At 40.6% G+C, this 23,364-nt stretch overlaps 1 protein-coding gene across 1 annotated transcript in view; it reads right to left on the bottom strand.

Annotated features, from left to right (window-relative positions):
- Positions 1-4,956: 4,956 nt before the first annotated feature.
- Positions 4,957-23,364, bottom strand: part of ATP8B1 (ATPase phospholipid transporting 8B1) — a 96,138-nt gene continuing 77,730 nt past the window's right edge. The window contains exons 18-28 of the mRNA XM_083354795.1: positions 23,062-23,226; positions 21,453-21,564; positions 21,227-21,302; positions 18,282-18,414; positions 16,598-16,886; positions 14,198-14,421; positions 13,230-13,313; positions 10,840-11,085; positions 9,614-9,752; positions 7,951-8,081; positions 4,957-6,950 (exon numbers count right to left, since the gene is read on the bottom strand). Coding sequence (XP_083210921.1) covers positions 6,720-6,950; positions 7,951-8,081; positions 9,614-9,752; positions 10,840-11,085; positions 13,230-13,313; positions 14,198-14,421; positions 16,598-16,886; positions 18,282-18,414; positions 21,227-21,302; positions 21,453-21,564; positions 23,062-23,226 — 1,830 coding nt within the window. The 3' untranslated portion in view covers positions 4,957-6,719. The remainder of the gene's footprint in view (positions 6,951-7,950; positions 8,082-9,613; positions 9,753-10,839; positions 11,086-13,229; positions 13,314-14,197; positions 14,422-16,597; positions 16,887-18,281; positions 18,415-21,226; positions 21,303-21,452; positions 21,565-23,061; positions 23,227-23,364) is intronic.

The following is a 23,364-nucleotide window of genomic DNA, read 5'->3' as shown; positions in this document are numbered from 1 at the left end:
CCAAGTAGTACTGGACGAGCTGTTAACCTATGAGGACGCCAGCCATCGCTACTCCTCCCACAATAGCAATGGCGCGAGTGGATCAATTCACCAAGAGAGCCTTGTGGACGGTGGGGTGAGAGACTATGACTTTGAGGCGGAGATAGACGAAGTTACACAAAAGGTCGAGAGAACAGCTGTTAAGAACGACCGGCGTGACAACACAGGCAGGCAACGGAGACCGGCACCATTCACACCACAACAAGAGGAAAACAGCAGGCGCAGAGAGATGGAACAAAAATGCAGCAGCTGCGGAGGAAACCACCCCAGAGCAGCATGCAGGTTCCGAAACGCTAAGTGCAGAAACTGTGGCAAGATGGGCCACATCCAGGTCATCTGCAGGAGCCAAGTCCGAGATAGCCTACACTAGGGGTTGGCAACCTGAAACAGTGAAAGAGCCAGTCGGAACCAGTTCTGTCACACACACAAAAAAGTGGGAGCCGCAAAATGTGCGTGTGCATGCGTGCATGCATGCACATGCGCAAAACAATCACCAGCTCTGCCCCCATTTCTTTCAAACACGAAGGCAGCAACTCTCCAAACAGGGCACCAGAGGTTTGGAGAGTTGCTGCCTTTGTCCGCTTTTCTTTCATAAGCGGACAAAGGCAGCAGCTCTCCAAATGGGGCCACGGAGGTTTGGAGACCTACGCAGCTCTCCAAACCTTCGGCACCCCGTTTGGAGAGCTGCTGCCTTCTTCCGCGTTTCTTTCAAATGCAGACAAAGGCAGCAATTCTCCAAACGGGGCGCTGGAGGTTTGGAGAGCTATGCAGTTCTCCAAATCTCCACCGCCCCATTTGGAGAGGTGCTTCCTTCCTCCACATTTGAAAGAAACGCAGAAGAAGGCAGCAGCTCTCCAAATGGGGCGCCGGAGGTTTGGAGAGCTGCATAGGTCTCCAAACCTCCGTGGCCGTTTGGAGAGCTGCTGCCTTTGTCTGCATTTGAAAGAAATACGGATGAAGGCAGCAGCTCTCCAATCCTCCGGCGCCCCGTTTGGAGAGTTGCTGCCTTCATGTTTGAAAGAAACGCAGAAGAAGGTAGCAGCTCTTCAAACGGGGCACCGGAGGTATGGAAAGCTGCGCAGGTCTCCAAAATGCGAATGCAGCTCTCCAAACGGGGCTGCAGAGGTTTGGAGAGCTGCCTTCGTCTGCGTTTCTTTCAAACACGAAGGCAGTAACTCTCCAAACGGGGCGCCGTTTCTTAAAAAAGTGGACGAAGGCAGCAGCTCTCCAAATGGGGCCGCGGAGGTTTGGAGAGCTGCGCAGCTCTCCAAACCTCCTCCGCCTGTTTGGAGATCTGCCGGCTTCGTCCATGTTTGAGGAATCCAGCAGCCCTGCAAATGGGGAGGAAGAGGTTTGGAGAGCTGTGCGCGCAACTTTCCAAACCGCCACTGGCCGTTTGGAGATCTGCTGGCTTCCTCAAACATGGACGAAGCCTGCAGCCTTGGAAATGGGGCGGAGGAGGTTTGGAGAGCTGCGCGCGCAGCTCTCCAAACTGCCGTTGCCCCGTTTGGAGAGCTGCTGCCTTTGTTTGCATTTCTTTTGGCCCCGAAAGGCATCAGCTCTCCAAACCTCCGCCACCCCATTCTCTCAATGGGACTTTTTTGCAGAACGGCAGAGGAGGACTGGGAGCCGCATGAGACGGCTTAAAGAGCTGCATGCGGCTCCAGAGCCGCGGGTTGCCGACCCGTGGCCTACACGATCTGGAAGCATGGGTACCAGGTACTGTAACCCCTTAGAGTCGCGGCACCGAGTCCCTTCAGCCTCAGGGACAAACTTCTAACCGGGGGGAGGGGGTGAAATTCAGACACTCCGGGATCAACCAAGTGATAAGCCCGAAGATTAAAATAGATGTCCGGTTGCAGGGAATCCGGGGCTTCAGTTTCAATAATTTCAGAGGAAACCTTAAAAAAAATTGAGAGGAGTTTCCAACAGATTCACCTCAATCCTACCCCCATTCAGCTAACATACTTCCAAAGGGCACCAATTAAAATAAAAGGTAAAGCCATCATGGAAGTCTCGAGGGAAGCAACTCAGGGGGGTGAAGTATGGTCAGAAAGGCAACAGGGAAGGTACCCGGCCAGGTCTCACAAAACCCTGGCTTACCTGAGGGATTATGTTGTGGAAAAAAGTAAAGTAGTAGTTAGAAAATTGTAGTGTAGTATCGTTCACGTTGGGGGGGAAGGGGTGTAGTATGGAAGTATGCCACCCTACACCTGGTGGCATGAGTCAGGCGTCCAATCGGTTCACCTGTCCGGTGGGAAAAGCAGGACTCCGGGTTGGGTGTCACCTGTCTGGCGGGAAAATAGAGCCAGCGGATTGGTTGACTGCGGGGATGTGGGAAGCTATAAAAAGGCACCTGGGGAAGAAGGACTCAGTTCCATCTTGTATTCAATAAAGATATAACCCTGACTGCTGTCTCCTGGTCATGACATGTGGCACCTACAACAGAACATATTGGGTCTTCTATATGTATCCTACAGCGGAGACCTGGATGCATAAGGGACGCGCACAAACCCGGATTGGAGGGCTGCACCCCTGCCCTGTTTTGCTTCCCAGCTAGTTGTGCAAACCAGAATCCAGGGGATAATAAACAGCCATCCCAACTAGTAGTCACATCCTCCACCAACCCGCCCAGTTTGCTTTTTAAAGTGGCCAGATTGGCAACACATTTCATAGTTTTAAGTGTGCCCAGTGGGGGAAGGGGGGGGGCTTAAGTTTCCCTCTAACCAATTTATTTGGATAGTCACAAGATCTGATAAAACCAAGTTACATCCAGGGTTTTGTTTTTTGTTTTTAAATACATTGATTAAATTTAAAATCTGCATGATGTTTTAACTTCACCATAATGCCTATTACAGTTACAAGAGTACTTTTCTCTTGTATAAACAATAAAAATCCCACCATTTCTAAAATGGAACTTATCTTATTTTACCTTCATTCCACTGAGGTATCTATATATTCTCAAGTTTTATAGCAATAATTAATTTGGCTATGTGGACAGTCACACACACACACACACACACACACACACACACACCCAGAAGGAAATATTAAAAGGGCAGAAAAATATATTTCCTCAAAGGATCTTAAAAAGGCAGAATATATTTCCCTAAAGGATTTTAAAAGCAGGAACCAACCCCGTCCCCAAGTCTCTCTGTCCCAAATAGAAACCAAGTCTGCAGAATTGCAGATGTGATAATCTTGTCAGAAAGACTGGAATCAGGAAAGTGGGATTAGGAAGAAAGATTCCTAGAATCAACACCAAAAAATCTAAAGAGGCATCAGCCCCAGCCCCAGGGAAGCAGGATATGACCTTTGGGACATAATAGGATTGAGATTGAGAGAGATTTATTAAATTTATATGCCGCCCTTCTCCCCAAGGACTCAGGGCGGCTCACAACAATAAAAAATTAAAAAACATAAAGTACAAAATTTAAAAAAGAATTAAACAATGGATGTAATAAATAAATGACAATTTAACCCAATAAAAGCCAAATTTAAAGCCATAGTCAATCCAGGCCCGCTTGTTGGAACATCCATATCTTCAGGTCATGGCGGAAGGACCGAAGGTCAGGGGCCATCCGCAGCTCCGGAGGCAGTTCATTCGAGGGTCGGCGTGCCCACGAGAAAGCTCTCCCCCTGGGGGTCGCCAGCCGGCATTGCCTAGCCGACGGAACCCTGAGGAGGCCGACTGTGGGAGCGAACTGGGCGAAGGGAGGTTGACAATGGCAGCAGGTGGTCTCGCAAGTACCCCGGGCCTAAGCCATGTAGGGCTTTAAAGGTAATTACCAGCACCTTGAATCGCACCCGCAGGGCAACCCACCACCATCAGAATACCAGAAAGGCACACACAGACTCAGGTCAAAGTTCATGCCACAGGAACAATTCCAAACAAAAGGCTCCAGAGGGTATAAAAACCCACTCCCTACATGTGCTCGCTTTCCTTTCTTCCAGAGCCATCTTTCTGTCTGGCTCTCCTCTTCAATAAACTGCAACCTTCTTTCTAAAGCAGTCGCCATGTTGTTTATTCCCGGTTTGGACTGAACCATTCATTCGACAGCTACTAATGGGAGAAATGCTAAAATTACTTTGTTTTGTTCTGACTATCACATGCAGTAAGCCTAACTGGAGAAAATTCACTCTTCAGTTTTGTAATATACCACATGACAACCTCTCTGTTTTCTTAAAGATTTCTTAAATCCATGCTCCTTCCAGAGGATAGGAATTCCAAAAGGCTTTTTGAACCTAAAACAGACGAACCTTTGCAGGAACTGGGTATGTCTAGTCCAGGGGTAGGCCACCTCAGCTCTTTTATGACTCATGGACTTCAATTCCCAGAATTCCTGAGTTAGCATAGCTGAGTTAGCATAGCTGACTCAGGAATTCTGGGAGTTGAAGTCCATGAGTCATAAAAGAGCCGAGGTGGCCTACCCCTGGTCTAGTCTTAACAAAGAGAAGGATTAGGGGCGAACATGATAGTAGTCTTCCAATATTTGAGGGGTGTCACAGAGAAGAGGAGGTCAATCTATTCTCCAAAGTACCTGAGGGCAAGACGGGTAAGGGATGGAAATTATCAAAGAGAGATCCAAACTAGAATTGTCCTCACTGATAGAACAATTCATCAGTACAATGGCTTGTCTCCAGAGGTTGTGGGCAGTCCACCACGGAGGTTTTAAAGAAGAGATTGGACAGCCATTTGTGTGGAATGAGGATTTTCTTGATCACTGTTTCAACTGAAAGGATTTTCTTTCCAGTTGAACCAAGAGAATAGGGGGTACGGATGATGCCTCTTTCACTGCCCCCAATTTCATAAGAATCAGCAAATGTTACATGTGTGCACACATACAATACCAAGGACACTTGAATAGAAACATTCAGAGCAATAAAAATACTTTTTTTTTCACACCAGATAAAAACATTAAAAAGTAAGGCACTTTACTTATATATACATAATGCTTTAAGAAATAAAATATTTACATTTTATAATTGAGATGTGTACAATCAGTGTATTAAAAGTTGCAAATATTGCACTTAGATTAAAAGTCTGAAAGATAAAAGACTAAACTCTTCCTCATTTTTGAATAGACAAATTAATTTTTGAATCAAAATATCTGCTGTCATTTACTGAAAAGCTGTAAACTTTTCAACATTCAATAGTAATAATGAAGGAATGTACCAAGTCCGTGTTCCTAAGAGATGAACTCCATTCACCCACCTACACAAATGTGAGGAACAGTTGTAAATATCAAAACAGGATCATTTGGTGCATGCTGATAGTATTGAAATGTAAACCATTTTTAAGTCCCAACACAATGAAATGTGTAGGTGAATACATTTTTAAAAAGAACATCATCCTCTTTTTACTATTAAAAAAATCATACAATAGATTCATCATAAATACAAATTATTCTCTTGCTCCAGGTAGTGCTTCAAACCATGCTTCTCATTCCCACAAAGAAGACGCCTCACTCCCTCTAGTGAAGACCCCTTTGATTATGAACTTGAACTCAGAGCTTTCTCTTCTCAAATGTCTGAACGTTATTAAAAGCATGCAGCCCTGATCGACCAGTACAGCTTTTGTTGAATAGTGCATTATGCTCTTTCTTTCATAGATTTCATCAGGTATATAACATGGGAGCAATTTTTGATGTGTGATAAACCTTCTTCACCCATCTCTTTTTGCCACATAAGCGTGGTGAAATTGGCACTGTCATCTTCAAGCATGATGCTGCTCTGATATTCACACATATCATTCCAACATAAAAGACAATGTTATATAAGAATCACCTCCTGTTGTTTAATGGCTAGATGGCCATTTCCCTTGACCAAGAACAACCCAAGGATGAAATCAACCAACATATCCAAGAGGTGACTCTCCACTGATTGAATCCGTCTTTCTTATTTCTCAAACCAATGCACAGTAAGATTTGTACTGAAGGTAAAAAAGCTGGGTATAAAATACAATGCCAGAAAGGCATATTAATTCTTGCTGCTACAGAGCTGCTACACATTTAGAGAGGGGAGACCCCTAGAATGCCCAGAGTGAAAATATATAACAAGCTATTATTGTTTTCCTGAAAATATATAACAAGCTGTTGTTTTCCTGAAGGAACCTCTGGCTTTTGATTATGCACTTGAAAGCTGATCGACGAGTACAACTTTTGTTGGAAAGTGCATTATGCTCTAAATGCTTGCAACATAAAAATGAACTGCTAGTTGAAAAAAAATCATTCTTAGGCTGCCAAAGAAGAATGATATGATGGTAGAATAAATTAACGGAATGAAATGGCACTCAGAACTGTGTTGCTGGGGCGTGATTTGTCTTTGGTGCTGAGGCATAAAATCACTATCGGAATTGTTTTTCTTTTTTAAAAAAAATACTAAGCACTGTTTTTTTTTAAAAAAAAACCTTAAAATTGTTGGGCTTGAAGTCCAAGGCATAAGGATATCCTTCAGTTTCAAACAGAAGCAATGTTTATGCAAGGATGGAGAAATAAAAATACTCTGCCATTCGGTCTGAACAATTTTAGTCCCAAATAAAGTAATTGGGGAAAAAATAATTATACTCCCTTCACAACCTTGCACAGGTTTTTCCAAAAAAAGGAAAAATTGTCCTTTGTAAAAAAAAATAAAACTTTTTGTGCTATCCTTCCTCTACTTTCTGTGGGATTGGGGAGTCATCAACTGTTTTCTTCAGCTCGCCTAATTTCGGCCAAATTGTTGCCCAGAACTGCCGTTAGGGATGCTCGCCTTCGACGCATGATCCGCCCAGAAGCGATGAGGTCAGCGTAACCTCGCTGATGGGAAAAGGCATACGCAGAACGACGGCCAGTTACCCCGCGACGGAAGACGCTCTGCCTTCGCTTCCACTTCTCCTCTTCAGCCTTGTACTTTTTGCGATTCTTCCGAATCTTTAAAAGAGACAATTGTAGAACAGATTAAGAGGTAGAATTAGCAGTAGCAGCTATTAGAGAAGATCTAACTTCTAAGTTTCCTGGGATTTTTGGAGCATTAGCAATGGTTTTTTTAAAGAATTTATTTATTTTCTATAGCCAATTGTTGGAACCATAAATTTTCAGATACAGATAATACAACAAATGCTCAAACTTAAGTGTGAAAGCTTCCACGCTCATATCCAAGGCTGAACTGATGGAGGAGACACAGATAGACAAACGAGGGTCCCACGATTCAGGCTTGTTCCCATTATCCTAAATAGAGATAGACCTCTACTTATCACTGATTGCTTAGTGGCGAAAGTTATGATGGACCCCCTCCCCAAAGGTAGATATGACCCAGTTCTAGAGTTCTAACCACAAGCCCCTTCCAATGCTTACTGGCCACATATTGGGTGCTCAGCAACCAGTCCTCATTTATGGCCCTTTGAGCCATGTGACTGCATTTTATGTTGGCTTTGCCCCAAATCAGCATTTACTTCTGATTTGTGGCAAAACTGGTACATAGTGATTAATAGGTTTGCTTTATCACTATTGCAAAAAAGATTGCAAAATTGGGCAGTCATATGGATGACCTACTTTATGACTTACCACAACCTACAACTGTAGCCAGGGATTCATGATTATATAAAAAAAACTAACCAGCTCTTTTCTTCAACACGCTGGTAACCAGTGGTGGGATTCAAATACCTGAACATCTGGTTCTCTGTGTGGATGTAGGCCTGGGCCTCCGAGGCCTAGAATGGACTTCTGGAAGTGACATCCATGCACTTCCTGTGCGCTGTTCTAGGCCTGGAAGACCTCCTCCAGGCCTCCAAGGCCTAGAACGGAGTTCCAGAAGCAGCATGGGTGCGGCCAGTTCTCCAAACTCAACAAAATTTAGCTACCAGTTCTACTGAACAGTTGCGAACCAGCTGAATCCCACTGCTGCTGGTAATAACCAGAACTTCCTATGTACCTTTTCACTTTTGGTAGGCCGGATCGTCATCATCAAGAACCGGATGGCAATGACGGGCAGCAAACAGAGAGCGACAGACAGTATTATCGTCAACCAGATATATGGCTGTCGGAGAGCATTTGCAGCGGTACCTGGGAAGGAGATGTGACAGTTACAGGAGGTGGCTGACGCATGTGGAGTTCCTTCAAACCAACAAGAACTAAAAGCGATCTTTAGGATGCAACAACAGAGTCATCCCAGGGACATTAGCAAATGATAAAAGCTGCATCACACTGAGAGATCCATTCCCATATATGCGAGAATGAAGGCCAGAGCTTCCATTGTAATGAGCCACGTTGCTTTGTTTTCAGAAATGCAGCAAACCCTGCATTGTGATATAACTAGCTTTGGGGGGCACTGGTGATAACTTTCTGTTTATAAGGTACGTGTAGTCCTTGATTTTTGACCATCATTGAGCCCAGAGTTACGGTCGTAAATTGTTCCAGTGGTTAAGAGCCTCATAATGAGATCAAGCCAATTTTATGACATTTTTTGCATTAGTCATTAAGCAAATCACCATAGCCATTAAGTGAATGCTCCAGTTGTTAAGCAAACTCATTATCCGCTATGGGTGTTTTTTGCCAGAAATCGGAAGTAAATGCTGATTTCCAGGAAAAAAAACCCTGCAAATCGCAATCATGTGACTGAGGGATACTCCCAAAAGCTGTAAATGTTAGCTGGTTGCCAAATGCCTAAAAATGGTCATGTGACTGTGGGGGAGCAACCATCAGAACTTCAAATCTGGGTGGTAAGTACCCTTTTTGGGGTCTGTCATAACTTCAAACTGTTACTAAGTTACCAGTCAGAAGTCGGATATAAGCTTTTTTTACTAAGTTTTTGGTCCTTTTGCACTTGTTCTCCGTCCACAATTTTTGTACAGCTGAGAAAGTGGTTGTCTTTCAACATAATGGTTGTTTCATGCATAATCTAAATAAAAATACTTTTTCCGGTGTTTTGGGTTTAACATTTTTAGTTTGTTGTTTGGCTTCATGGAATGTACGTAGGAACCAGGGTAATAGGGCTTCTTCGAGGAAAAATACTTAAACTGTTCTTTGTGCAAAGGATGAGTCTAGTTAATTGCTATTTAATTTTTTTTAATTGAAACATAACTTTTTTTAAAAAAAGTATAAACTCATTTAAGCTCATAAATAAAGGAAGTGGTTAACGTGTTGGTATAATGCCAGGTAGACCGGGGTACAACTTAATTCTCAGTCAGGGAAGCTTACTGTGTGACTTTGGGCCAGTCACTCTCAGCCTAGTCTACCCTACAAGGTTATTGTGGCAGGAGTAAAAATCTAAGGTGCCTGTGCTCCTGCAGGAAAAATGAGATTATAAACCTAACTACCAAATCAAAATAGGGATGAGTTCAAATATCAAATCAACTAATAAACCCATAAAGCGCTAACCTAATATTTTAATCCAGCTTTATTGTCATTATTACTGCCAGTTTTATTACATTCTTTAAGTTGTGAAGGGTCATTTTAGTTTCTTATCCTTTTGAAGCTTACAATCTTTTTCAGTCCAAGCTGAGGCACTAAGCTTTTGTTTTTTAAAGATCAGCTAGGATACACACTTTTGACATTTTAAGGGAGTAACTTGAAAGAAAGAAAAAATCAGTACCAACCTGTAAACTGAAACAGAGAAGGAAAAAGGACATGGATCCCAGCACTGTGTAGATCAAACATGATGCCAAAATAAAGTGCAATACTTCCAAATATTGAGAAGGCATTAACAAATGTCCAATAAGATGTATCCATTCCAATCTATAAGCAAACAGGATAACAAGACAGAAATATGAGATCCATAAACAACAAGATAGATGCTGAGAAGGAAGAATGGGAGAGAGCAACATTTTTGAAACTGTAGATCAGTCAACTCCCTAAGAAAATCATAAAAAAATTAGAAGGAAGGGGGCCAACATGATTTAAAAAAATAAAAATAAAATCTGTCAGCAAAGTGGGAAAGCTATCAAAACTAGTTCCAGGTTTTACTTGTGTAAATCCTGATGAGCAATGATGGTTCAATATATACATTAACTTTGAATGTTTAGAACAGAATGGTATATTTATTGCTTGTCCTAATCCAATTAAATCATTAATTTTATTTAGGAAGAAGGAATCATACAAATTCCTGGAGCCTCTGGAACGGAATCAATTTTCTTTATGTTTAATATGGAAAACTGATTGGATTCACTTATTGACCAATTTCCATTTCAGCTTGAGGAGGAAGAAACACAGATCTGAAAATTTTCCTTCCTACCGATTTCACTGCCTCTAGTTCATCTCTCCACATCTGCGCGTTCCTTCAACCAGCATTTTTCCTTTCCTGGCAAAAATCTGCCAGGTTTGACAAGAGGAGAGGACTTATCTTTGTAAAGACATTAGCAAGAATTACAAAGTCTCTAAATGTGAACTGTGAGCATCAAGCTGGCATTTTAAAGGAGTTACAGGTAGCCCGTCAAGTTACGACCACAATGGGATCCAGAATTTCCTTTGCTAAGCAGGGCAGTTATTAAGAGAGGCATGCCTGAGTTTACAATTTTTCTTTTTTGCTGCAGTTGTTAAGCGAATCCAGCTTCTTCCATGGACTTTGTTTTTCCTGGAACCTGGCTGGGAAAGTCATAAAGGGCAATCACGTGATCCTGGGATGCTGTAACCATTGTAAATACATGCCAGTTGCAAAGCACCCGAATTGGGTGGAATGACCGTGGGGATGCTGTGGTGGTTGTAGGTGCAAGGACTGCTTATAACTCACTTTTTTTCAGCACCATCATAACTTTGAATGGTTGTTAAATTAACGGTCATACGACGAGGACTACCTGTATTGAACAATGAAGGTTGATTGACTTGCCTGAAAATTAACTGCAATGATGAGAGAAGATGAGGCAGTGACCGCAAATGACTGGTAATCGGAAGGAGCTTCTCCATCTTGTCCCATGGTTTGTAGGTAAGCACCATACGGTATGAAGAAAATAATCAGCGATGTTATAACACCATGGAACAGACTTAAGAAGAACTTCTTGTAGTTAAAAAGCAAGTCTTTTTGTCCCAAGACGTATAAGGTAGGAAACCGTATGCTCAGTTTATCGCTCACGTCCTTAATTGAAAGAATTAAGACAAATTACAATCCAGTTGTGTTTCTGCTTGAAAATCATTTATCCCGCTATGCATTCCCAGAGCAGATGTGCAACATCACATGCACAAGGAAAATAGCCACATTTTAGCTAATGCATCAGTGGACGGAAATGAGTTGGCAATGCAAAATATCTGCAGAAATTTTTTTTAAAAATGAAAGCTAGATCCACCTTTCTGCTGTTTGAGAGCTTACACTTCAATTTCCTGGTAAGACTTCTGCATTTGTTTGAAGCTGTCCACCTATCCATCTTATAGAAAAAAAATAGGGTTCCCAAGTCCCACCTTGCAATGTTCATGCCCAGGCCTTCTCCCTTTGGATGTCCAAGTCAACACAAGGGTGTTCAGAGAGGACCAGTGACATGCCCTGTGCTTGGGATGGGTCCACTCACACTCTGTGTAATCAACTGAAGTCCATAATACATAAAGGGATCTCCAATTTTGTTCAAACAATTTAGATAGGATTCTTAAAGTGATGCCTGTGATGGTTAGTTAGTAACTCAGTTATTAAGCAAAGTGATCACTAAGTAAGACAGTGACTGTGCTCATGATCATTTCTTTTTTTTTTTTACAGAGCTACAAAGGTTGTCAATGGGAGGTTTGGTCATAAAGTCACTTTTTTGTGACGGTCATATCTGCAAATGATTGATAATGATTGATGATTAGGGGGCTGGAGGCTAAAATATATGAAGAACAGGAATTGGGTATATATCTAGGCTAGCGAAAAGAAAGACCAGGAGTGACATGATAGCAGTATTCCAGTATTTGAGGGGCTGCCACAAAGAAGGCAAGACAAGACACAATGGATGGAAACTAATCAAATAGAGAACCAACCTAGAACTAAGGAGTAATTTCCTGACAGTGGAACAATTAACCAGTGAAACGGTTTGTCTTCAGAAGTTGTGGGTGCTCCAATACTTTGAAAAAGGGACTGGGCAGCCACTTGTCCAGAATGGTATAGGACAGGGGTAGGCAACCTTGGCTCTTTTATGACTTGTGGACTTCAACTCCCAGAATTTCTGAGCTGGCTCAGGAATTCTGGGAGTTGAAGTCCACGAGTCATAAAAGAGCCAAGGTTGCCTACACCTGGTATAGAGTATCCTGCTTGTGTAGGGGTTGGATTAGAACAGTGGTCCTCAACCTTTCCACCTTGGCAGCCCGGCCCTGCGCAGGGGAGACGGGCATGTGAGTGGCAGGCAGACACACACAGCTCCATTAGTGTGAGCGGCAGGTGCACAAGCCCATCCCTCATGCTAATGGAGCTTTGTGCATGAGCGGAGAGCACTTCTGAGTGAAGCTCCACTTGTGTGAGTGGCAGACATTTGCATTCGTGTGCGAAACTCCACTCACACAAGCAGAGGGCACTTGCGCTTACACTCATGTGCGAAGCTCCACTTAGCCCAGGGTTCGAGGATCCCTGGACTAGGAGACCTGCAAGGTCTCTTCCAACTCTGTTATTCTGATAAACAAGTCAGTCACTAAATGAGGACTACCTCTACTCTCAAATTGAACCAATACAAGAAAGGTAAATGTTAATTTCCATACATATTTAGTAATTGATGAGTTTATGTTTTATTCTGATCTTTCACTGAAGTAGCCTTTAAGTGTTAGCAATGTTGCAGACACGACTAAATTTCCTACCAAGGAGTCTAACGATGAGTAATTTATAGGCAAATGGCAGCTTCAAAGCTGTGGCATTAATAAAGTAGCCACATGATGGCACTATTTGTCCAATATTAATGCAATATAGTGCCAAACCAGGGTGGTGGGGGTGGTGGTAATGGTTTTGTAACAGAATATAATTTATTATGTCAGACTTTGATTTAAGTCAGAATATATTCCCAACAAGGTGGCTGAATTCACATTCCAGGCTGAGCAATGTTTAACTGGCAGGTGAAATCACAATGGCTAAGTTGAAACAATATATCACACCATAAGCCATTTTTTACAATCACATAACGCATTAAGCCAAAACCAAACAAACGACATCATGGCTTATTGTACTTTGTGAATTTAGTCAACAGAAATTTCAGAGGCCATGTCTGCATCGCACCCAGAAGCAATGATCAGCTTTTAAGGATCAATTTTCAGTTTATTGTTCAGACAAACCTGGTCAAGTAATCCAACAAGAAGAACAGGTAGGCTGGAATATAATACGTTGTATAGCGTGATAAACCAATCCTCGTATGCTGTCTGTAATTGCAAAGGAAATACATTACACCTTTGAAAACATTTATTTAAATTGTATTTAAATAAAATTAAATTAATCCATATCAGGAAAAGCAAAACAAAAAGTTAAAACAATATAAAAACCCACATTAAAAGGTAAATGTTACCAAAATGAATATACAAACCCTAGGCCAGGGGTAGGCAACTTCGGCTCTTTTATGACTCATGGACTTCAACTCCCAGAATTCCTGAGCTGACTCAGGAATTCTGGGAGTTGAAGTCCATGAGTCATAAAAGAGCCGAGGTTGCCTACTCCTGCCCTAGGCAAAGAAGGGGAAGCCAGAATGAGATGGAGCCAATCAAATGGCTTGTCTGATTGTTGTCACCAGGGTGGAGTGGGGGAATTGTTTTTTATTATTTGTATACTGGCTTTAATTTTTGTAAGCCACCCAGAGTCACTGAGAGTAAATGGGTGGCCATGTAAATTTTCTTAAATAAATGAATAAAAATGGCCAGCTCAACCATGAAGCCATCTAAGTATGTCTTCTCTGGATATCCTAGGCCTGATGACACAACCAAATCTTGAGGGACTTCCGGAATATCAAAAGGGGTGAAGCTAATTTCAGGGAGAAGAATGTTCCATAAGAGGGAAGGGGTGAAGGTGGTAAGGTATCGTCAAATGCTATGGCAGCTAGAACTTCAAGGACCAGTCATAAGCACCCCTTGTGCAGCTCTATCATAACTTTGAGCAGTCGCTGGACGAGTGGTCGTTAAGCGAGGACTACCTGTTCTTGAACATCTATCCTAAAGCATTCCAGTCCTTTGTAATTGCACAAACCAACAGAAATACACAAATATTTATAAATATTGACTGCTGCAAAGTTTCACAAGTCTTCTTGATCCTTTACCTGAGCAGAATAGCCATTGAAGAAGGAGTACCAGAAGTGCACCAATGTAAAAGCAAAGTTTTTGTAAAAGAAATACCGAAGGAATTTGCACATTCTAATGTAAGACCATCGACCATGAACCAGCAGCAGCCTTTGGAGATATCTGAACTGGCCAAAAGAGTAGTCACTGGACATGACGGCTTGCATGCCTTCTTGACCACTTATCCCAACACCAATATGGGCAGCTAGAATAAGAGTAAAAAATACACAGTGTTAAGCTAAGTTCATTTATTCTAATCAGCTATTGGGCAATTAGTTTTTGAAAAATAGATACCTAAATGTTTCAAGAAATGTTATGGAACAAACAAAATTTAATTCCTGGTTTTGTGTATGTTAGATGTCATGTAGCCTTCATTATTATTTTTATGTCAGCCATCTCTGCATTTTTCCAAAAAAAGCACTCAGTTTTTAAAAACCTTTCTATTATTAAAATTTTAACAAACTTTATTGTGTAATAAATAGAATGTGAAATTCAGAAACAGCAGACAAAAAGTAAGTAAACACAGACTGCAAAGAATGTACAGGCTGAGGAGCTAAATAAAACATGACAGTATGTAATAGTTTGCATAAAAGCCATCACTACCATGAAAATAAAGTTTGAGATATGCATACAAACACATTCATGCCTTTTCTTGCGAATGAATTTTATGTAACATGCAGAAAGGGAGTAAGAAATTGTAAAGCAAAAAATTGAAGGTATGATGTAAGAAAACATAATTAAAACTAATTATGCAAAGATATTCATCTCCAGTGGTCATCTGAGTTTTCCTTGCTCAATCAAGGATTTCTGTTTTTAGAGAAGATTTTTATTTAATTTAAAACTTTTATATATTTGCCCATCTTTTAACCAACTCTGGGAGGCTCCCAATCAAAGATTAAAAAAAACAAAACACAAAATCATTTTAGTATGGACTAAGCTGCATCCATGCCACATTGAATGTTTCCTGATAAAAATAATGACAGTATCAGTCACTGACATATGTAATTGTTCCCAAACTGTTAGGTATTTATGTATGGAATAAGAGTTAAGGATATTCTTCTTCACCTTTGATTCAAATTTTATATCCGAACTCCAAATTCAGACTATGTTGCAAAAAAAAAATGTTGCATGCTTTTAAAATATATTTTCTACTTTCATAGTTGAGTTGACAAGACTGGCTCTTAATTTTCGTTTTGGCGAATGAGGAGAATTGGAAGGATTGGATTTTCATTAAAACCCACTCTGTATATGGGTATATCCATTAAATTTAGGGTTACTGTAGTTGGAATATGGAAAGTATTTCAACAGAACTGTCACACCAATAGTTCATTCATTTATTGGGTCAGCCTGTTTGTCAAGGATCAGGAGTGCCAAGCTGTCTAGCTTGAAACAGGCAGAAGCTGTCGAGACACTCAGCACAGCCTGGCTACATACTGTAAGAATCTTTACTGCATACTAGGATGAAGCCATGTTAAGTGTGCCCTTTGTCAACACAAAGTTGAGAATGTTCTTATACCTGCAGCGGTTTAATTATAGTGTCATTCCAACAATTTTACAGATTGTATTTCCCAGCCTCTGAACAAGGAACTCTTGGCTGCTGAATTCCCATCCTAAGAAATAAACCCTCAGTATAATTCCGACAGGCAATCATGAGTCATATTTGACCTACAAGTCCTCCTTACCTGACACACTAAGGCTTTGTTTAAGGGGAATATATCTCTGTCTTTCAATCTTGAGAAAGGGACTAGTCTTTGACAATCAGGTCAAAGGTCCCATCTACTAATGTTCTGTCTTTTCAGGTTTATTTTGTGGCAGACAAAGTAGCTCCCCTTCTGTGTTGTGATAACCAAAAAGACTATTGAAAAATTTGTCTGAACTTTGTTGTATAATCTTATGCAAGAACAGCAGTATAGGAGCATAATTTAGTGCCTGCAGAAAGTTCTATGGGTAATGTAGGATCTAACAGCCATGCCCAGCAATGTTTGCTGCCCAGTTTTAGACCTAGATTAAAACAGACAATGATTCACTAAAAGAGGCATCAAGCGATCCAACCTAAAAGTAAGGAGAATTTTTTCTGACATGAGAACAATGAATCAATGGAATAGCTTGTCTCCTGGAGTTGTGGGTGCTCCATCCCTGGAGGCTTTCAAAAATAGACTGGACAACCATTGGACCGGGATGGTATAAGGTCTCCTGCCTTGAGCAGGGGGTTGGACTGGAAGACCTCCGAGGCTCCTTCCAGCCCCATGTTTCTATCTTCTGTGTTCTTTGATTCAGTGTGAAGATTCATTGACTGAGATCTTCATACCTCCTTCAGAAAACAGCACCCATCTATATGAAGTAAACCCATAAGAAGGAAAAAAATGTCAGGTCTAACTTACTCTTAATCATATTCACGTCATTAGCACCATCTCCAATAGCCAAGGTTATGGCTTTCTTGTATCTCTTTACCAGATCGACCACCATAGCTTTCTGTTTGGGGGTTACTCGGCAGCAAACCACAGCACTGCACTCGCAGGCTAAATCAACAAAGTTTCGTTGCTGTTGCTCCTTGTTCAGGTCTATTCTTCGTTTTGTCTCCTTGTGCCTTTGCTTCTCTTCTGCTGTTTTGGGAAATTTCAGTTTCAGGAGCTTCCTTTTCTTCGTTTTCTTCTCCAAGAGAATTTCATTCTGTAAAAAAAGATTCATCTCTATAAACTTAGATAGATAGATAGATAGATAGATAGATAGATAGATAGATAGATAGATAATAGATACAAGATAGTTAGTTAGTTAGTTAGTTAGTTAGTTAGTTAGATAGATAGATAGATAGATAGATAGATAGATAGATAGATAGATAGATAGATAGATAGATAAGATAGATAGATAGATAGATAGATAGATAGATAGATAGAGATAGATAGATGATAGATAATAGATACAAGATGGATAGATAGATAGATGATAGATAATAGATACAAGATAGATAGATAGATAGATAGATAGATAGATAGATAGATAGATAGATAGATGATAGATAGATAGATAGATAGATAGATAGATAGATAGATAGATAGATAGATAGATGGATGTCTGGAGATGGGATGAAAATATATTTCTTTTGCCCATTTTGCTCAGAGGAACACATGTTGCAAAGCATGAAAAAAATAGCCATAACAAAAGGACAGATGTCTGTTATTAGTAAAAATGGTCTTTAAAAATAAGCAAAACTGATTTCAAAAAGAACATGGGATTGGAACCAAGACAGGATCTGACCTAATAATTGCATTTATTCTTTCTTTTAAAACTTTTCTAGTAAAAAAGTGTCCTATAAACTTATTTATGGACCAGTTATGAGCATTATGAGCGATGACAATCCAAAGATAACTAAAATATCATCAACACAGATGTTCATGAACTTCTACAAATTAATTTACCAAACACATTATTTATGAATGAGCCACCTGATTCATCAATAGATCTCTGTAAACAATACCTGCTTCAGATACATAGGAACTGATCCAAATCAACCATTTATTTAGTTCTGTAAGGCAGCTAGGAAATTTTGACAAATGGCCTCAACTGTGAAAATACACAGATGAAACTCCCAGCCCTTTGAGGTAGATCAGACCAAGAAGCAGATACTACAGGGATTTCAGGAGAGCTACTTTATAGCTATATGATGTAATAACAAAACCCCAAAAGCCTATTTCTTTCAATCCCAACTTATGCTAAACCAAATGAAGTTACTGTTCAGTTTGTCTGATGCTTGCTTCAGTTTCGCAATTGTGTAATGCTTTCATATTTTCCCCAAGATTATCTCTAATTTCATTAATAATTCATTTGCAACTTCTTTTGTAAGAATCCTGGTTGTATAAGGCTAACACATAATTTGAGAGATCTCTAGAACTTAAGCTTTTTATCCAACTTTCTTCATCTTGATGTTCTCCAGATGAACTACAGTTCTTAAAATTCCCCTCCTCCCCCAGAATGGTCAATACTCAACACATCTTTCTTTTCCCATTATTAATGGTTGTGGACAATTCTCTCAGACTCAAGTAGCAGGTGTGAGCACCCAGCACTTACTAGCCATGATCCAGTGATAATTAATGCTTGATTTTTGCCTTCTGAGAAAAAGGGTTCATTGGCTGTGCTGGAGGATTTCTCATATGCCCCACTTCGGTTCCTCTGGTTCTCCAACCTTGTTTGCAAAAGAGCGCTAAGGGAGGTGAGATAAGGGAAGAAATGTTTTTAGAAATCCATTATGTAAAAAAATAACAGGTCATGGTGACTAAAAACAGAATTAAGTATGTCTTTAAAAAAAAAACCTAAAGCACTAGGATTTAGCAGATGGCTTTTTACAGTTTCAGGTGCGCAACATATTTCAATGGACACTGCTTTTTCCTAGAACCCTACTATATTTTGATAGCGACAAGGTGAGTAAATAGCTTAATTGTATAATCTCTGGATTTCATCATAAAAAATTATCCACCCAAACAAGAACTTCCAGAAACAGCACACCTTCCTTGTTTCATATTAACAGTACACAGCTGAGTTGATTCAGAGAAACTACATCACTGGAGGTTTTTAAGAAAAGACTGGGCAGGCACCTGTCTGAAATGCAGCGGGCTGGACTAGAAGACCTCCAAGGTCCCTTCCAGCTCTGTTTTGATTGATTGAAGTGATAATTTATTCTACTTCCCCTCTTTCTTATCCAACAATGGATGAGCAACATCTTTTTTAACTAAGACTCTGAAAAGTATATTTGCCATGGAAAGTAGGAAAAGAAACACTAAGATACAAAATTCCATACTCAAGGTCCATTTGTGTACCGTAGTACGCAAATCAGAATAGCACATATTATTCTAGAACTGCACTAACTTGCCAAAGAAGATGTGCTACCATTTTTTGATTGTCATTTAAAGTGGCTCCAGTACACAGGAAAGCATTGGAATCTTGTTAGATCCCAAATACAGTCAGCAACCCAAAATATGAGCAGTTTAGAGGTCATTTTGAGCTAATCTGCTTGTTCTCTTTTACTCTGGTTTATTTAATAAAGGAAAGGGGGAGGAATCGTTACTTAGCTGCAAATTTTTTTCCTACTGTTAGAAGACTGTACTGTGTTTTCCCGAAAATAAGCCCTAGCTTGATTTTTACATGTGTGCCTAATATAAGCCCTAACCCCCCCCCCCAAAAAAAATAAGCCCTAGGCTTGGGTCAAGGTGCAAGTGTAAAAATCAAGCTAGGGTGGGGTTGGAGCTGCCCCATGCGCCCCGCACCTGCTTACCTTAGGACCGCAATCAACCATCAATCAACACTCAGATGAGCAGAGATTAACATCAAGGTTAACATTAGAGCAACAATCAAGCATCAAACAATACCCCAATGAAAGAACTACCCACTCAGACAGAAAGTAGACAATAACTCAATCAAGTAACCACCTAGACCTCTCCTACCAACACTAGCAGGCCTCCCACGCCTGGACACCTGTTGCCCCACTGCCTGAGTTGCACTGGTGCTGCCACTCATGATGAGCCATGCGGTCTCCTGCTGCGAGTAGCGGCACCAGCTCAATGCGCCACATGGCATGCGGCCACAAGCAGCCACAGAACAACTCAGGCAGTGGCATGACAGGTGTCGAGGCATGGCAGGTCTGGCTGCGGCGGTCCTCAGGTAAGTGGGTAAGACATCCCCAAAAATAAGACTGGGTGCCTCTTTTGGAGGCAAAAAAATAAATAAGACCAAGTCTTATTTTCAGGGAAACATAGTATTTGTAGCTCAAGGTTGAACTGTGGGGTCCTTGATGATCTCTGAGCTTGGCTGTTTTTTTTACAGATGTTTCATTACCAAACTAGGTAACATCATCAGTGCTAGTAGAATGTGGGGTTTCTTCTCATTTTATATATTAGTAGCTTGCCCTGTTAGTTTTGGTAGGAGAGGTCTTGGTGGTTCCTTGACTGGGCTAGTGTGTATTTTTTTCTGAGTTGGTAGTTCCTTCATTGGGGTATTGTTTGCTTCTTGATTGTTGGTCTAAGGTTAATCTTGATGTTAATCTCTGCTCATCTGAGTGTTGATTGCAGGTAAGGAGGTCTTGTGGTCTTTTTGTTTCCTTTTTGGCTTTTTGATTGTCTCTTTTGAATGGTGTGTAGATGTTGCTTATCTCTATGTGCCTGCTGATGACCAATTTATCTGAGTGCCAGACTTCCAGGAATTCTCTAGAACTTTGGCATGGTCTAGGATGCTCACAGTTTCCCAGCTGGAACTATGATTAAGTCTACACATGTTAGAAATTAAAGAGTTTTCATCATGACAGTTTTCTTACTGTAGAAGTCTCAAACTTTTGATTCCCATCCTAGAGTCATGTGGCTCCCAGTCAAAGTTAGATCCTGCCGTCTCATGACCATGGCAGGTCACGGTGCCAGGTTTTGATAAAAACCTTGGGGTTGTTGTTTGTGGGGAGCTTATAGACACAATCTAGTATTAGATACTGTGGAAACTGGTCAGCCTTGAGGTATTTCTGCTATTGTCATTAAGTAGCTCCTGGTAGTTTGTAGTTTGTGTGTCATCTAATTTGTATAGTTTTTATGTTATCCTTTTAAAACTGTTTGCTTTAGCTAACAATAAAGCTTAAAAACCCTTTATTTGCTGGTGTCCTTATTGTCTCTGGATCCAAAAGAACCAATTACCTGGGTCCTGGGCACTTGATCACTGCTCTGACACTTGGCCAAACACCATATTAAATCTTCCACACCAACATCCCTCAGATTGACACCCTCAACTCAGAGAATGTTCAACCAGCCATTTGTCTCATCTAACCAGTCCCTGGCCATTCTGGCTTGTAATTCTCTGAGGATATTTAGAGATATGAAAATATAGCAGGCATCTGCCACTTCTCAAAGCTGTTGCATATTTGCAGCAAATGCAGAGGAGTTCTACGATTGTACTCTGGGGAGTCCAAAGCACTTATTAGAGTCAAATCCAAAACATTCAGATAACTTTTAATGTAATTTCTTGCATTAAAATGGATTTACCTGACATCTTCTCCATAGTGGATTTTAGTTTCATCTGTTAAGAGTTCACAGGAAAAACCAATATTTTCAGCAGTTTCTGTAAGAGAAGAATGCCAAGTCACAGTTTGTTTTCTCATTTCTCCCATGCATGCATGTGAATATGTTAGGTCATCAATTAAAAAAAGAAACTTTAGAATCAGGCAGTTTGCCTTGGGGAAGATAAGCAGCAACTGATTATGCAAATTACCTTTTTTGTCACCTGTCAAAACCCAGATCTTAATATCTGCTTTTGCCAATTTGGAGATGGTTTCTGGCACCCCATCTTGTAACTTGTCTTCTATTGCTGTGGCACCTAAAAGCTGCATATTAAGAAAGGATGGATATTAAGAATATGGATACAGTGGGTACATTTTAGCTATTAATGGTTTATCACTCACACAAACTATCAAAATATTAAAAGTGACTTTCCTAACATTCCATGAGAAAAGCTAAAAACTGAAAGATATCACCATGGATATTAGCGTACCTAAATAACATTTAGTTATTATTTATATCCTACCCTATCTTTTGATGCTCAAGCTATCTTACATCGGGGTGTCTCTAATTTAGAAATAGGATGGATTGAGAGAAAAGTGATTGACGCTAATGAGCTCTCTAGCTGAATGGGAATTCACCAATAGCAATTAGGCTGTTATATCACCCCACAGTGCACATGACTCTCTGGGCAATTTACAATGTACAAACATTATTTGCACATTGCTCCAACAATCTGTGTACTTATTTTACTGATCTTGGAAGGAAGTCAATCTTGAACCCTGTCAGGATTGAACTCTAGGCTGTGGGCAGAGTTTGCCTGCAATACTACATTTTAACCACTGCGCCACCAGGGCTCCCAATTCAGAACCCAAATCTTCACCATTACACCATACTAGCTTTGACTATATTCTTCTTTTATCCCAACCAAACACTATCAGATTCCCATTTTATCCTGATTACAATCCCATGAGTTAGGTTACCCTGAGAGAAAGAACAGCCATCTTAACATCATCAAATGACCTTCATGTTTACATGTGGAACTGAATCCAGGTTTCTCCAATTCCTAGTTTGACGTTCTAAATATGACACTACCTCTAACCTTCACTACCAAAAAGTGGAGGAGGTAAAGGACAATCAACATCTCACTTGTATTTTTCCCTTTCTGGGCTGCAGCCTCTGTATGGGCCATAGCTGGCAATCTTAGAGCTCATTTGCCAGTCATTGGAAGGTGAACTGCTGGAGGGGAGGGGAAGGGGCTTGCATGGGTTAGTTGAGGGTTGGTGCTATCTCTGTGCAGTTGATTTGGATTCTGAGGGGTTTGTAGGCTGGTTGTAAGTCAACAGAGGAATGAAGTTGAGATGGCCACTCCCTAGAATCTCTGGGGTGAAAACAATAAAGATTTTGTCTGGCAAGAATCTGTCTTTATGCTGTGAGCAAATAAAGAACTGAACTTTGACCGAATTGTTCTATGTTGTTCTTGGGTTGGGCCTGACAGTTATAATCATTAATGGCATACAGGAATGTATTCGTTTTTAAGAATCCCTCAGATCCATTGTTTATGCACCTATGTTTTATCATTCATACCTCATTTCCTGTTTTCAGCCATGTTTTATTATACTTCTCTTACTTCTCTTTACTTGTATCCTTTCAAAAATATTAACAACAATAAAAAGAATATATGTACTTTTATAAGTACTGCACAGATTGGGAAATCAAGGTGAAAAAAATGTAACATGGAATGGACCTCATATGAAACGTTTGCAAGGTCAAATACAAGGTCAAAAAATAAAACTCATATCTCAGTTCTCCATCAGACTTACAATTAAATTTTGTTCAATTTCTTCATATACTCTGTCAAGAGCTGCCTCGCGGTTTCCTGAGGCCACCGAAGCTGCCGTGAACTTCTTTTCCCATGCTTCATATTCATAATTACTAATTTCCTTATAGCAAAGGCACAGCGTTCGAAGGGTTTCATTTGCAAAGATCTGTCAAAGAGAGAAAAATAATGGTTGAAAGAATCTATTTGTTTCTGATCTGAATAGATTCTCCTTGGGGATAAATATAAGAATCTTAATTCATCCTAATAATCATCACTATTATTTATCAAACTTATATTCTGCCTG

The sequence above is a fragment of the Vipera ursinii genome (assembly GCF_947247035.1).
Source record: "Vipera ursinii genome assembly, chromosome: 2".
In the NCBI taxonomy this organism is placed as follows: domain Eukaryota; kingdom Metazoa; phylum Chordata; class Lepidosauria; order Squamata; family Viperidae; genus Vipera; species Vipera ursinii.
Note: the sequence above shows the minus strand (reverse complement) of the source record. Positions and strands in the feature narration are given on the sequence as shown.